This window comes from Protopterus annectens, chromosome 3.part0 (assembly GCF_019279795.1).
Source record: "Protopterus annectens isolate FY-2018-M chromosome 3.part0, PAN1.0, whole genome shotgun sequence".
NCBI classification, from domain to species: domain Eukaryota; kingdom Metazoa; phylum Chordata; order Ceratodontiformes; family Protopteridae; genus Protopterus; species Protopterus annectens.
Genome location: NC_056731.1, coordinates 261,918,506 through 261,933,897, shown reverse-complemented (window position 1 = coordinate 261,933,897; position 15,392 = coordinate 261,918,506). Strand labels below are relative to the sequence as shown.

Genomic DNA, 15,392 nt, shown 5'->3' with positions numbered 1-15,392 from the left:
GCATATTTGTTGCCTACTTGTAGAACATGATATTGTTAATGGCAAGATTTGCCAGGGTCATCATCCTAAGACTATGAACTGCTGCATTTTTTTACAAGTATTAAAAGAAGGTAGGAAACCCACCAGCAATAAGTGACTAAAGGGAAGCTTGTGGCCTTGTTCAGTAAACAAGTCTTGTCTGCAGACATGCAAAAACAGGCTTTCATGGATGTGTGTCTCAAAAAAAAAAAAAAAAGGGCCAGAAGGAGAGGTCTGAGCAGACCTTTGAACTGAATCATTTGCCTGAAACTCTAATGTCTTTACAGTGGCACTTCAACAGCCGCCAGTCTGGATGCCTGTAACACCCAAGGCCTCTGGCACTACACTTTCAGAGTCTGCCATGCCATTGGCCTGAATGAAATGTCCCAACCCATGATGTAATTTTAGCCTGTGGTGGATGTTGACTGGGCATCTGTGTCACATTACCCTCACCTTGTTTGAAAGTTTGATGACAATGTCCACAAATTTGTTATTGATGAGGTTTACCTTACCAGCAATAAGTCTGGACCCAGAGAAATGTCCCTGGTTCCTAAATCCCTGGCTTCTTGCCAGGACCCAGGCACTGGAGGACCAGAACTTTGCCAGGCTTTGGTGGGATAAACTGTCTTGAGGTTTTAACTTGCAGCCTGACCAACTATCTTGCGTCTAGAATCCATCATCCCAAAAAGGAGGAGGAGGCCTTTCCTTTTACACAGACTCATGCGTAACAAGTGAGAATATGGATCCTTCATGTTGTTTATGACATGGATAGTGAAGACATTCTGGCCTCTGATCCCCCCCCCACACCCCACCCCACTCTCAAAGAATGCCTGTCTTATGGCCCTCAGTTATGAGACACACAAGGCTTCTGCTTCCCAAAACAAACAGAAACATACCTGTACCTTTTGGACTGCTTAGGTAATTCCCTGAAGTCAGATTCCAGCTACCTACATTTTTTTGTAGGGTTTAGGACCTTCCAAAATTTTGATCCATAAAGTCCATGTCCAAATATCATACCGTTAAGCTTGACTTGCAGCTCGGTGATAAATTTGGCAATAAAAAAGTGTGTGTGTTTGTGTGTGTGCAGCTCGGTGATAAATTTGGCAATAAAAAAGTGTGTGTTTGTGTTTGTGTGTGTGTTTGTGTGTGTGTTTGTGTATAGTATAGGTATGGCAGCAGTGCTGGCTTCAAGGGCCTTGGATTGCCAAACCCACCTTCTAAAAATGCCAGGAATGTGTTTTCAAGTAATGCCAGGATAGTTGTAGGGGAGTGCGTGGCAAAGCCTTTAGAGAAAAAAAAGTCACTTAACCAAATCCAGCTTCTTTTGAAGATGAGCAAGCATGCATGTTGCATTTGATATAATGGCTATAGCATCTGGGGCTGCTGTTACAGGGTCTGTTAAAAGAAGCTGCTCTGGGCGGACGATTGTGTTCCTATCTGAGGATGTTAAGGCAGAGCTCCTAAATTACCCTCTCGATAAGCAACTGCTCATGAGGACTCCATCTTATAATGTGTTTTTATGAAGCTTGAAATAAGGAGGAGGATGTAGATTCCTTTGAAAAAACTCCCATTCTCTAATTACTATCCCTCCAAATAACTTTGTTGTAGTAGACAGTTAAAAATAACCAGCGTGCAAGTATAGAAGCTCACCCAAAAGAGAAAATGGCAGCAGGGAGACAGAGACTGGTCCCTGCAACTACCCCAGTCTCCTTTCGCCCCTCCTTTAAAAAAAATGTCCTGTCCCGTAAACCCCCTCATCCCATCAGTTCCTTAGAATGGTGAGGTCCTTGAAAATAGTCAACTGGAAGTACAAACTCCAAGCCTTACTATGAGTTGCAAAAGAGCAAGAGCTGGTAGGGCCTCTGTTAGTCTTGCGGACAATAGTACTAGCCCCTACAGGGCAAGAGATGAGAGGATTTTACTTGAGGCTTCTTCAGACCAAGAAACTAGGCTTCTGGAGGTACATCATCAACCTGTGAGAGCTAACCAGGTTCCTAAAAATTCCATAGTTCAAGATGCTAACCCCTCAGGCTGTCTGTTGCTTTTAAACCTGAAAGATGCTTATTTTAGCATATGTATTTTCAGGGGGCATGTGACGTGTTTGATGTTGGTGGGCGTATTCCTTGTCCTTCAGTTCATCTGCTGCATCTAAGAGTATTTAGAGTATGGCCGCAATGATAGCACACTGCAAGACTGAGAACATCCACAGTTTACTCTTAACTTTAATAATTTCTTAATCAAGGCCCAGTCTCTAGAGGAGATGCAGAGTGCGTACTAGAGTATACCAGGAATTGCCTGAGCAGCCCAGCTTGTGTTTAAATGAGTCCATTCATTGCCTTGCAAGGAAGGTAATTTTCTTGCGCGTCCTGGACTCCACTGCAGAGAAGGCGTACCTTCTAAAGGACAAAGGGGACTGTCTGCCTTTTTTAATTAGATGTCACAAAAAGTATATGGTGACAACCAGACAGTTTCTAAACATCTCAACTCACAAAGCTTCCACCATTATATTGGATTCTCTGGCCAGGCTACATATGAGGAAATTGGAGTGATTCTTAAGAAGTCCTGGGATCAGCCGTCAAAATTGCTAGAGTGCAGCAACCCACTACTGCCTTGCAGCAGAAGGGAACCAGGGTGGTAATCCTAGCAACTGCAGAATGAGGGCATGCAATTCAGACTCCCTACAACATGACTGACCACAGATGCCTTGGATGTGGGTTGAGGCACCTGCACTGTAGGATATATGGAACCCCATAGAAAACAAATGGCACAAACATCAAGGAGACATGATGGCTGTTTGGCCCCTCAAAATTTTCAAAGTTGGGAACGTTGGGATTTTGAATGTTATGACAATCAGCACCACAATAATACTTCTCTGTTTTGTTTATGTACCATAAGCATTCCTCCTTTTTCCTACACCAGCTCTGCAGGTATCTGAGCAGCAAATTGAACATGTGTTGCCTGAGTCATAATCAACTGGGGCTTTATCCATCTGTCACCTGCACCTAATGGAGGTGTCACACTCACTCTCTACATTTACAGTTGCGTGGCAGGAAGGCAACATTCATCAGTACAGCATGTTTTTGTACTTTTAAGTCTTCTGTAGCCAGCTTGAGGACAGTACTGGTCATTATCAGTTGTATGAGGATAACCCAGTGCTGAAATAATCCTGTGTCCCACAATTCTGGGAGTCTGTTCAGTATATTATCTATATTATGGAAAATAGGCCCACTTTCACCATATACAAAAGTTATGTGATTACCCTAGCAGTAAGTCTGTGTGGATCCACCTTTTGCAGCAACTCAGCCTGCCACCATCACTTTTGCCAAGATGGTATTTGTGTCGCATAATACTTGGATCTGCAACAGCAGCACAGTTCAGGTCTGAAGATGGGAGAGCTGATGTGATATACAACATCCTGGGAAATTGAGTGCCGAGTGATTGCCAAGTCTGCTGCAGCCATGGATCTGGTCCTGCAGATCTGTTGTAGTAAGTACATAACTTTCATCTTTTATTAACATATTGTGTGGTATCCATACAGTTGTGTTTAATGCAAAATTTGTTTTCCTTGACTCTAGAATTTAAGTACATGATTATCCTTTTCTTGGTGTTTGTTGTTCAGTTCTCTCTATCTTGTGCCTGCTTAGCTGTTAACAAGGAGCAGCAGGTAAGTAGCCATTAGTCAGAAATATTTAGCATGCATTAAACTGCTTCATATGTGCAATTTAAAATATTAATGATTAAGAAAAGAAGATAAAAAACAAAATTGTATATCATTGTTTATAGGGCAGTTGTTTACAGCTTTTTCACATTTAGTTCTAAGCTTTTGAGTGGGGCATTACTTGAGTAACTTCCTATCAGCTTTCTGTCTGCCTTTGATTCTGCAGTCTTGCTACATAGTATTCTGACTTTCTTTGAAATGTTGCATTATTCCCTTTTAGAATGTGTCACACTATCACGTATACTTGGGTGTCGTGACCCATAGCAATAAATTCTGCCAGAAATGACTAGATTTTCACAGATCAGCAGAAAGAGTGCTTGTGTTTTTAAAGACATTTGTGGTCTTTTTGCCACTCCACTAATTCGGCTGCATATAGTAATGTGCTTTCCAGCCATCTTTACCTCTGTCAGCTTTAGCATTTAGTTCATATTTGCAGCTATATATCTAATCTTAGAGTCCATCTCTTCAGCCATGACTGAAAAGCTACTATTGAACCCAGCTACATACCCAGTTAAACTAATAAATTAAAACACTTTCCAGACTGTGGCTGAAAATATTCCTTGGATTACTACACTCACCTGGTTAACATATATAAAAAAAATAAAATAATCTGTCACTCTTCTGGCTGAAACAAAGATTAGAAGCATTAGGAGCATGTGACTTAAAAAAAAAAAAAAAAAAGTGACCCAGTGCACCATCAAGGCAGATTCCAAGAACGTGTTGTTTCATTGTGCATCTGTTTAGGACAGCAGGAGGAGGACATTGGGGGGGGGGGGATGGAAAAGGCAGTACATTATCCTCAGTTGAAATGCTATGGCAGCAAGACAGATATGATTAAATAAGACTTGTGCCTTGTGGCAATAGGACTACTTGACAGTATTTTCTTCCAGCACTCTCTTGTTCAGCCCCTTCTCAGTTGGATCTAACCACTGGATGACGATAAATCAAGCGCCACTCCAGTGTTCAGGGCTTTCTAATCACCGAAGGGTAGACCTTACTTTGAGACTTGAACTCCCCTCAGATTTTTTTATATGTTAAAAATAAGGCTTTTTTTAGCATTGCTTTAATTGCCCTTTTGATTTTTGATTTTCAAAATATTTAAGTGTTTTCAAGTTTTTTTGTGTATGTTGGGGGCGGTAAAAGCCTGCCCAGACTTCCCTGGGACAGGGAGCTATTACTGGTGTGTTGAAGCATTGACTTGTAGGAGGAGAAAGAAAGATATGGCAGCAGTATGGGTCACTGGATGCAGTTTTCCATGCCAGCTTTCTTAATTAGAAAAACTATTGGCAGATTACACATATAGTTAGGGGTAGCTATGGGCACTGTGTGCGCCAATAGTTAACCAATATGGTAATGTCACATTGGGAAGCTTAATATGAGCCATCTGCCAGTAGTTTTTCTAAACGCATCTAATATTATACGAGATTTGTGGATGATGTGTTTATGTTGTGGGATAGGCCCACAACAGTGCTAGATGAGTTTATTGCATATTTAAGTAATAGCAAAATATTTGTAAGGTTTTCCATGACTTCTCACTGTTCTTTTCTATGAAATGAACAAGGAGAAGGTGACAGTTGTCTGTTGGGTGCCAAGATCCGCCACATAACACATGCACTCAGGTCACTCCACAACAAGTACAAATGTGACTGAAGTCATTGTCCATGTGGGTGTGAATGACCTGAGACGTACCTCTCTGGACTACAGGAAAAGAGATGTGATGGAACTCTTGGATTATTTGGCTCAGGCAGGTATGACCCAAGCCCTAAGCAGTATTCTACCGTCACCCAGAACGATAGCATAGTACGAGCAGAAAATGATCGACTTCAACAATCGGCTAAGTTTCTGGTGTCATTCTAAGGGGATCCGGTATCTGTCTGCCTGGGACAACATGATAGACCTCGATGCTTTGCCAGAGACGGCATCTGTCAACCCTGGGATTCTGGGTACTGGCATAGTGCCTTTTTTTAGGCAGTGTTCCAAAGACCAAAATTCCACAGTAAGAGCTACAAACAAATGCAATCTGAGGGTCATGCTGGTCATGCTGCTCAGTGCTAGAAGTCTAAATCTCAAGAGGCACTTGCTCAAAGCTCTCCTCAAAATGGAGAATGTCGACATCTGTGCTGTAATGGAGACCTGATTTAAAGAGGCAGAAAGAACCCATGTGCACACAGGCTACTACTCATTACATACCTTTCAGTCCCAGAATACGTCCGGAACCTCCAAAGGCGGTGGTGTCTCCAAATCCTTAACGGGTATGCACACCTCTAGACTGGTAGCCCAGCATAATGCATCTGAAATACTTCAGGTACAACTAACACTGGATAAGACTGCGATACAAGTCATAGCCTACTGTAGAACCCCAAACATGTCCTTAGACTCTCACTGTAAGTTCCTAAACACCCTGTACTCTATCAAGGTCCAACCCAATACTCTCATACTGGGTGACTTCAACTCCTCTTCCATCAACTGGGAAAATTGTTCAAGTACCAATGTACAGACACCATGCTTTTTGGAATTTATCAATTCAAGTGTCCTGGACCAGCTCAGTCTGACCCCCACTAGAGGAAGCAACATCCACGACCTGGTTATCACCAACATGGGAGACCGTTGCTTCACATCTATAGTCAATTCCTCCCTGGTTATATCTGACCATAAACTAATCGCCATGGAAATCTCCATCTCACCTACAACCCCTTCTAAAGTGACCCCCATGAAAATCTTCTCTAAAGCCAACTTTGGGCTCCTAAAAACAGAGGTGGCTAACTTCTCGGCACACATGCCAATGGAAAATAGCTGCACAACTGCAGAATCATACACCAATGCACTGTACGAGCATGAATATAAATGCATGGACCTTACCATAGCAAATAGAACTAAGACGCTCTCCTCCAAAAAAAGGAAGCCAATCTGGTGGTCCCCAGCCATCAGTAAACTCTACAACAGGACAAAGAAACTGTTGCAGAAAAAAAAAAGTCACAAGACTGCAAAACCTCCCTTATCAGTCTCAACAAAAAGTTGAGATCCCTTATCAAATCCTCTAAAGCCAGCTGTGAAGGCAGAATTGTGTCTGACACCAAATACAACCACAAAGCCTTCTATAGCTCTATCAAAAACCTCCAAGGCAATACCCATATTTGCTCTGAGTTATTGCACAATGACCACTCCTGTACTTTGCCAACAGATGTAGCAAACATACTGGCCGACAGATTCAGTGCCAACTTTACCCCCCCAAGGGCCCTATAACAATACCAGAAGAAAGCCTGGTACCCACCATTTCTGTGGCACAGGTAAAAGCTGCATTGTCCAAAGCCAAGAATACAGCATCCATGGGACCTGATAATATCACTGGCTGCATTCTACATGAGCGACAAAGCGAACTGGCACCACATCTGTGTGCCCTGTTCAGTCACAGCCTTACCTCAGGCTATGTCCTTAATGAATGATGCACTGCTACAATCATCCTGCTCCATAAAGGGGAAGTAACTACAGACCTTGGTAACTGTCGCCCCGTTAGCCTGACGAGTCTTGTATGCAAAGCAATGGAGCGCATCATGATGGACCTGCTTAACAAAGATATAGGCAATCTCCAAACTTGACCCCACACAGTTTGACTTTGTCCAAGGGAGATCCTGCCTGTTGAACCCTGATTGACTTCTTTGAGGCAGTCACCAAGGCTGTGGATGAGGGTAAGGCAGTGCATGCAATTCCCCACTCAGGTATCAGTGATAAACTCGGCAAACTAGGCATCAACCCGTACATCACTAGGTGGGTTGCAAACTGGCTCACTGACAGGACCCACGGAGTGAAAGTTGTGGATTCCAAGTCAAACTTTTGACCAGTCATGAGTTGAGTCCCACAGGGCTTGATCCTGGGCCCTCTTCTGTTTCACATCTACTTCTCAGAAGTCCAGGCCAACACAGAAGGCCTCTGGCTGACAAGTTCACTGATAACTGCAAGCTAGGAGTCATTATCAACTCCCCAAGTAATGCAGACATCCTACAGAAGGGCCTCTCTGAGACCAGTGACTGGTATCGAAACCATGGCCTGAAGCTTAATGCCAAAAAATGTGTTATCATCCCCTTTGGAAAAAAACTCAGTTCCCATGAATTGCCACTTTGATGGGAGCCCACTGAACAAGAGATCTGGGAATCCAGGTCGACAGGCACCTCACCTTCGATCACCACATTGCCACTGTGGTCAGAAAGTCCTTCTACGTGACATCTTATAAACAAATGTTTTGCATCCAGGAAGAAAGAGGTCATCATCCCTATCTACTCAACCCTCATTAGACCAATTGTTGAATATAATGCCCCATTTGGCATGTACCTGACCAGACACCTACAACAGCTGGAGAAGCCACAAAAGTACCTCACAAAAAAGATCCTAGGCCTAAAACACATGTCCTACACGGGCAGACTCGAGAAACTTCAGCCATTCTCAGTCTCTTTATCTTCTATTTAGAGGTGATCTCTGCTTGACTTACAAAGCCATGTCCGACCCAGCCCTGCTTAAAATGCTACACCTAAGAAAATCCCAATCCCCCATGCCACATGCTCCAGAGATCACAATCTCATTACCACAATTAACAGAACATGCTGGAGGAACAGGTTCTTTTCCCAACGACTGCCCATACTCTGGAATAAGCTTCCCATTCATGTCAAGCAGAGCACCTCAGTGGCCCTCTTTAAGGGAAATTTTGACGAGTAGATGGGTAACAAAGTTCATCCTAGGGATTACTCCAGTTGCCCTACTGGATAGGGGCACTGTGTTTTTTTGGGCTAGGCTTGTAAAGGCTCCAGGGCCATTAGCCTAGTACACACCTATAAATCCTAAACAGTGATAGATTTCTTAGATGTTCACCTTAGTAAAGACACTGATGGGTAGTATTAACACCATTATATATAGGAAATCGTGCTGGAAAAATAGTACCCTACATCACACAAGCATGCACCCTGGCCATGTACATAAGAATGTGCTGAAGGGACAATGCCAATAATATAATGTCAATAAATTAAGCACTTTACCAAATAATGAGTAAAGCACACAAATATATGTGTGTAACTAGATGGAATTGTCACATCAGCAGTACATAATGTTTAATAAGCTAATCTAAGGCTATAATAAATGTAAAGTACAGCTGTCAAAATGACAAACTTCAGGACTCTTAAGCAGAGTATTTCATTTTATCTTTTGCCAGAAAACTTTTTCAAGGAACAGGTGGAACCGGGTCCATTTAAATGGTGAATACAGGCTCAGCAGGTAAGATACATACGTCAGTGATCAGTCACAGTCACATAACTGACTGTTCTGATATCAAATTGTATCAGATGTGCCTTTCACTGAGAGCAAATCATCTCTGTGCAGGTCACAAGCGATGGGGAGTCTACAAAATGATAGGACATCTGCATGTGGTGAAATAGTAAATCATAGAATCTGTGTCCAATAGCCACAATACAGCAGTGCAAACTACAAACCATAACCATGTCTAAATAACCTCAAGGCAAACACTAAACAAGCTACTTGTCAAGCTTCCCACACCCATGAGCCAGCACCAGTAAGTCACAGACCATGAGTGTAGTAAAGTGTTGCTTCAAAATGGTACTCAAAAAGAGAGTTTTCTTAATACTGAAAGCAAAATACAAAAGAACTGTGTTCACCCTCTCATTTCAGCAGAATCGGTAAGCTTGACCTCAAGAGTTGTTCACTTCTGTGCCTTTGATTGTAAGTACATCTCTCTCTCTCCATTCCTTTTCTGCTGAGCCCCTTTGTGCAATAAAGGTGAAACATTTCTAGCCTTCACAACTCTGCTGCTGCTGCTTTCAGGTTACTGTAGTCTTATCGGCACCTTGTTAAACTTTCAAAGCATCTTCTCAGTATCTAGTTCTCATTTTGTTTTTCTGCCATTGTTAGCCCCTTCTCAGTTGATACAAACAAAAATACCCAGTGAACTGCAGTATTCCCTTACTAACATGTCACCGTCTTTGTATTTCAGGGTTGGATAACATCAGCATTGTTTGTGAGCTGCCCAAAACCGTTCCTGCTTCATATTGTACTTGTTCAGCTTTTGAAGTAAACGGATTAATCTGATTTGTTATACACAGATTTAATCTCTTTAATGAAGCAGAGAAGAGGGTTCATGTTTGGTGTAGAAATTCAATATTTTTATAATCTGTAGAACTTTGCTAAGAACATACTAGTACAGCTGCAGGGACACATTGCTTATGGTATTGGGGGGCTTTGGAAAAACATTTTTATCCTTTTCTGTTATACCAATAACTAGTTGTAGAAGAATTGGAGAGTAAATTTTGTCTGATAGAATGGCTGAAACTTTCTAGACATTTGGCAGTATAGGAAAATTCAGAATATAAATGAATGTCTGTCTGTGTATCAGAACTTTGGCTACAGCTTGGTCTTTGTAGAATCTTAATGTCTTTTTAATTTTATATTTGTAACAGTATTTAAAATGTAGTGCAGCAGTCTTCAGAAATTGATTTATCTAAAGCCTCTTGTTAACTTATCAAACATCTTTTATTCATTATTTTGTTTTCCTGAAACACTTTTATCCACGTCCAGCTTGTCAGAGACCCAGTACCACTCCTGGCAAGCAAAGGATATAAAGCATGGAATCAATCTTGGGTGGAACATCCACCAAACCCTTGCTGGAAAGTCTCCCAAATTTTGTATAAATGTAACATATGTGCTGTTCAGTAACATGCACATTGTTAAATGTGCAAAAGGATTTTTGATGATCTTTACAAATTGTTGCCCTTTATCAAAGCATGCAAAAAGCTCTTGGAAGAGATCGACACACAGGTACAACCTCCCACACTCTGCAGCTATTCCTTAGCAGCTTGTAAGAGTAGGGAACTGAGTTCATGAAGTAGATTCGTGTGAGTTTACCAAAAAAAAAACAGTTCCTCAAAAAGCAAGTCGGTTTTACGTTGTGTAGCTGACTGGCTCTCCTGTGCTTTCCTTTGGGATAAACCCCTCCCAAAGCCCCATGTACCCCAAGTTTAGTGCAATTAACTTAAGAGATCATATTTTGGCAAAAGACAAACATGGAATGCAGAGATTTTGTTAATTGAAGTTGTGCTTTGAGCTGATGCTTTTGTTTGATTACTAGGACATCGAGCAAATTTATGTGTGAATGAACATTGGTTTCTATTGTTGACTTTGTAAGGTATCTGACCTGAGGGACTAACTAACGCATTCTTGTGTCATGGTAAAATAGTATGCTCGTTAAAAGGTAGAGGTTTCATGTTTTTACATGAGTTCATTGTAGTCATAACTTGTTTGCCGTCAATCATAGTTTACATTTTTTCTTAGTTTTTTTACCATCTAGTATCAGTGTTACCTAATTTACTCATGTATTCAATTTTTTGCCAGCTATCAGTTTTTCAGATTGTAACTCTAAATGCTGTTTGTCCCCCATAAATATTTATTTACTGTGGTTGGAAAACTTGGTATGGAGTTCCTTGGTGTTACAACCATATTCTGAAATTAGGGAACATGCTAAACAGAAGTGATGAGCTTTCTTTGAGAAGTAACCTAGTTCTTGTCCATATTTGTTGGCATATATTCTTAATATGGTTTTGATTTAAACTGTGACCAAGATGAGCATAAGTATTGGTGCATTTGGCTTCAGTAGATTTTTCTTCCATTTTCAAGGATATTTACTTCCATTTTCAAGGATATTTCACTTAATCAGGTCAATATACTGTTTCAGTAATGTTTAAATTTGTGTATATTGTGATTTGTTGTGATTAATGTATTATTGATTTTTTCTTTTTATTGATCTTTTTCTGTTTAGGAACACATTCTAGAGGTTGGGTGGAATAGATCTGATACTACAAGACATGATTTTGAGAAAAGTCTGAACTGCTGCGGATTTCGTAGTGTCGATCCAAATGATGCCTGCAAAGCTGTAAGTAAATTATTTTATTAATAATGCCACATTAGTGCTTCTTTTTGAGTAGTGTTGAGTACCGTATCACTATACTCAGTCTTATTGCATTAAATTATAAGGTATTTTGGATAATTGACGGAAATGCATTATTTGTATGATTGTAGAACATGTTGCTCTTCTGTGAGTATCAGACATTGAAGTTGAAAACCATATAAATCATTTTTAAATTTTTTGATTTCAAGGTGCCCCCCCCACTTCAGCCTTTTACAGCTGCAAGTTAAAATGTCCATCACTGATGTCTTTCATGGCTCCTACAATGGACATGCCTTGCAGTTTAAACAGAAAACTTTATTTTTAGAAGTGCAAGATGCATTTTTAATGTGCTACATTGCCAGGTATTAAATGTAATTACATCAGAAATCAAGAATAAGTAGAAATTTGAGTACCTTTTGTGTAAACAAGAGATTGAGATCTTTGGACTTAGCACATTTAAGTGTTCTACTTTTCTTTTTTTTTTTTTTTTTTTTTTTTTTTTTGCATTTTTTTCTGTTTGATTGTTCTCTGGTGTCTGTGTTATTATACTTTTGCCTTCTGCAGTAAGATGGCATACAGTGTTAGCAATGTGACTGAATTTGCATCACACCTTTAGGTAGATTACTGTCCTTAACTTGTGCATTATTAAACTTATGTTTGTTTACCAGGTTAGTGCTGTGAACAACATTGACCACTTTCTGAAATGCTTTGCCCAATTCAGAATGGAGGAACCCTTGACTACGGATCCCCTACTCAAACCAAAAATAGAAATTCAAAATGCGTAGGCCTGAACTGTTGACTGCTCATTCAGATTCGGAGATACCCATTGAGATGTTGCAGGAACCCAAGGAATATCCGATATATTTCTCAGGCACTACCTGTTGGGACCCCCACAGGAGGTCTGACTCGTGCACGTCTGATGAGACTGTTTAATACCTTTATGGTTGTGAATAGAGAGCCAAGGGTGATCATTTTGGAGGGATTGGAGGACATACCTCAAATCCTTGTCAGAGAAGACCTGCCTGGATCCTTGATTAAAGTGTTCCAGGGTTTTGAACCACTATCCTTTGTGGAAGCAGACATAATCACTCCTAAGAAAAAGAAACGGAAGACAAAGAATGTTTCTCCTACTCGGACATCTCAACAAAGGAAATTGATGGAATTCTCACAGGGCCTGTACAAGGCCATTTTATCAGTGAAACCTTCTCCTCTCCCCATACTCTCTAAGAAGAGGCATGAATCTTTTTCCGAGGAAGAAGAATCTGATTCAGATGAACACTCTTTTAGCTTATTCATCTCAATTCCACTGTGTAGGCCCATACACAAAGGCACTTATCTGTGAAACCTCCTTTCTTCCTTTATAAGGTCATAGGTAGATACTAGGACAGCTGCTCTTGTGGGCCATTTTAAGTTTAGCCAGTTTCCCTTTTTGTGCTCAAAATAACCTATCCCATTTGGTTATAGATTGGTGTTCCCCATCCCATGATCGATAGTATCATTAGAGGTAATGTATAATTGGGATTGTGCCATATTATAATTTGAGGAGATGTATACATAGGATAAAGCATTTAGGAGCTGCAACGGTCCATTAGTAGTACAAGGGGGCAGTCCTTGGGTACATTTTCTGTTTCTTATGCTTAGATCAAAGTTGCCCTTGGAATGACAGGAATGAACTTAAATGTGGATGGGGACCACAGCAGTGGTATCCTCTGCAAAATATACCTGTTTTCCTACCGTTCTTTTGATGTTGCAGAATAGGTTAAGATCCCTAGATCAAGTGTCTCTGATGCCATTTGACTGGCTTGTATGCCAGACACAGGTCACCTCTTAGCAGTCTGTACGATACCAACTATAGTGACAGGACTTTGTCAGTTCATCTAGGCCGTGTTGTGTAGACCTTGCGTCCTTTTAGTAAGGTATCTCTGTGGGTGTTCCAGGTTGTTATAGCAGGCTTAATAAGGGCTGAGTAAAGGGAGGATAGCAACATCCCTAGATCTAGACACAAACCCTTTGTAAGCTGTACAATATAAAAGGACTTTCTTACACCAATAGACACATTTTGGTTAAAAGTTAGGTCACTACCCATGTAAGTTCCCAAATCCCAAACAACTGGGTCAGCTCTTAAGGATATATTGTCAATATGGTAGCTCCCTGGTGTTAATGCCTTTCCAAAGGATACAGTAATGCATTTTTAGTATTTAATTTCAGACCATGATTTTTACACCAGTTATTTGAGACAAACCTTCCTACAGGATAACCAAGTCATTAGGGGATTCTGTGACTGCTCCTTGCTTGCACTCATCTGCAAATGTAGTCAACCAGAGCCATTTGGTATTGGCTTTTACTTCAGAAAAGTAGGTGCTGAACAGAAGAGGTCCCAGCACAGAATCCTCATGAGGACTCCACTGGTGACAGGTCTGTTTGTGGAGGTAATTTCCCGTTTTGACTATCTGCGTCCTGTCTGTGAGCCAGTTGGCAATCCAGTGCATGACATAGGTTTTGATTCCCAGTTTATTTTGATTTTCTACTATGCTTAAATGGGGAATTGTCTTAAAAACTTTGGCCAGGTCAAGATATGCAGTATGTATTGTTTTGCCTTCATCCATTGTTTTGGTGACCTTCTCAAAAAAAAATCCAACCAGTTGAGTAAGCATTCTTTCTTTATCCATATTTATTCTGTATATTCTACATTCTTTATTCTCCATCTCTTTCCATCCACTCTCTGAAGAGACAGCTTGAATCTCGTGAGAAGGAAAGCTCTGATTCAAATGAACACTCTTTAGCTTATTCATCACAAATCTCAGTCTCCAGCCCAGATTGCTTCTGATGCCGAGGGCATTTATTCCCCGATTCTCCTGCTAAGAAGATTTCATTTGGGGAAACTATTGCAAACATGATGCGACATTTTAAATGAGAAATCAGACAAGTTTCTGATGCCCAGAAGAGGTACTATAATTTATTATTAGAGGATGGATCTCCTATACTTGCCACTATCCATCCAGTCTTGGAGGACTGCCTAGATGCATTTACATCCATTTATACTTCTCCTTATTCCCAGTCTGCAGCTCTTAAGAAGCCTGATAGTTTCATAAAGTGCCAGAGGGACTATAAATTTGTCTACAAAAAAACTTTTGGCTGATCCATCTGTTTTTGTTTTGTTTTGTTTTTATTCTATTTTCACTGACAAACTTATTCAACTTCTGCCTGTTTCTATTGTTTTACCTTCAAACAGAAAAAATACTGAACCATTGGCAGATTGGTGAAAAGGTTTACACTTCTGTCACTCTGGATTTCAAAGCCTTGAATTATCAGACCCATATGACTAAATAACTTTCCTCAGTTTTAGGAGAATAGAGTAAGACTTTTGCTAACCTGGAGGTTACTGAAGTTTAGTAATAGACTATTTATGTGCTTAGTCAGGCTTTTCTGGTAACAAGGCATACTGTAAAATATAGTTATGATGCAGTGGAGGCTTCTTCCAAGGTGACTGTTACTGGATTAGTTATCAGGAGATTTGCTTGGCTTATTTCAGGCTTTTCCAGGGGAAGCTTTTACATTCCCCTCTGCATAGTGATTTTCTTTTCGGACCAACTGCAACAGATCTTTTCAAGTATTTGCAAGAGAAAGGTTAAACCATGCAATATTTTAAGCAGATTTTTCTCATTTCTCTCCCTGGGTATCAAAGGAATTACTTGTCTAAGCCCACTTCCTTGTCCT

General features: G+C 40.7%; 1 protein-coding gene across 1 annotated transcript in view; it reads left to right on the top strand.

The window, feature by feature from the left end:
• Window positions 1-15,392, top strand: part of TSPAN13 (tetraspanin 13) — a 344,204-nt gene that overhangs the window by 189,289 nt on the left and 139,523 nt on the right. Inside the window, exons 3-4 of the mRNA XM_044064742.1 lie at window positions 3,602-3,682; window positions 11,547-11,660. Coding sequence (XP_043920677.1) covers window positions 3,602-3,682; window positions 11,547-11,660 — 195 coding nt within the window. The remainder of the gene's footprint in view (window positions 1-3,601; window positions 3,683-11,546; window positions 11,661-15,392) is intronic.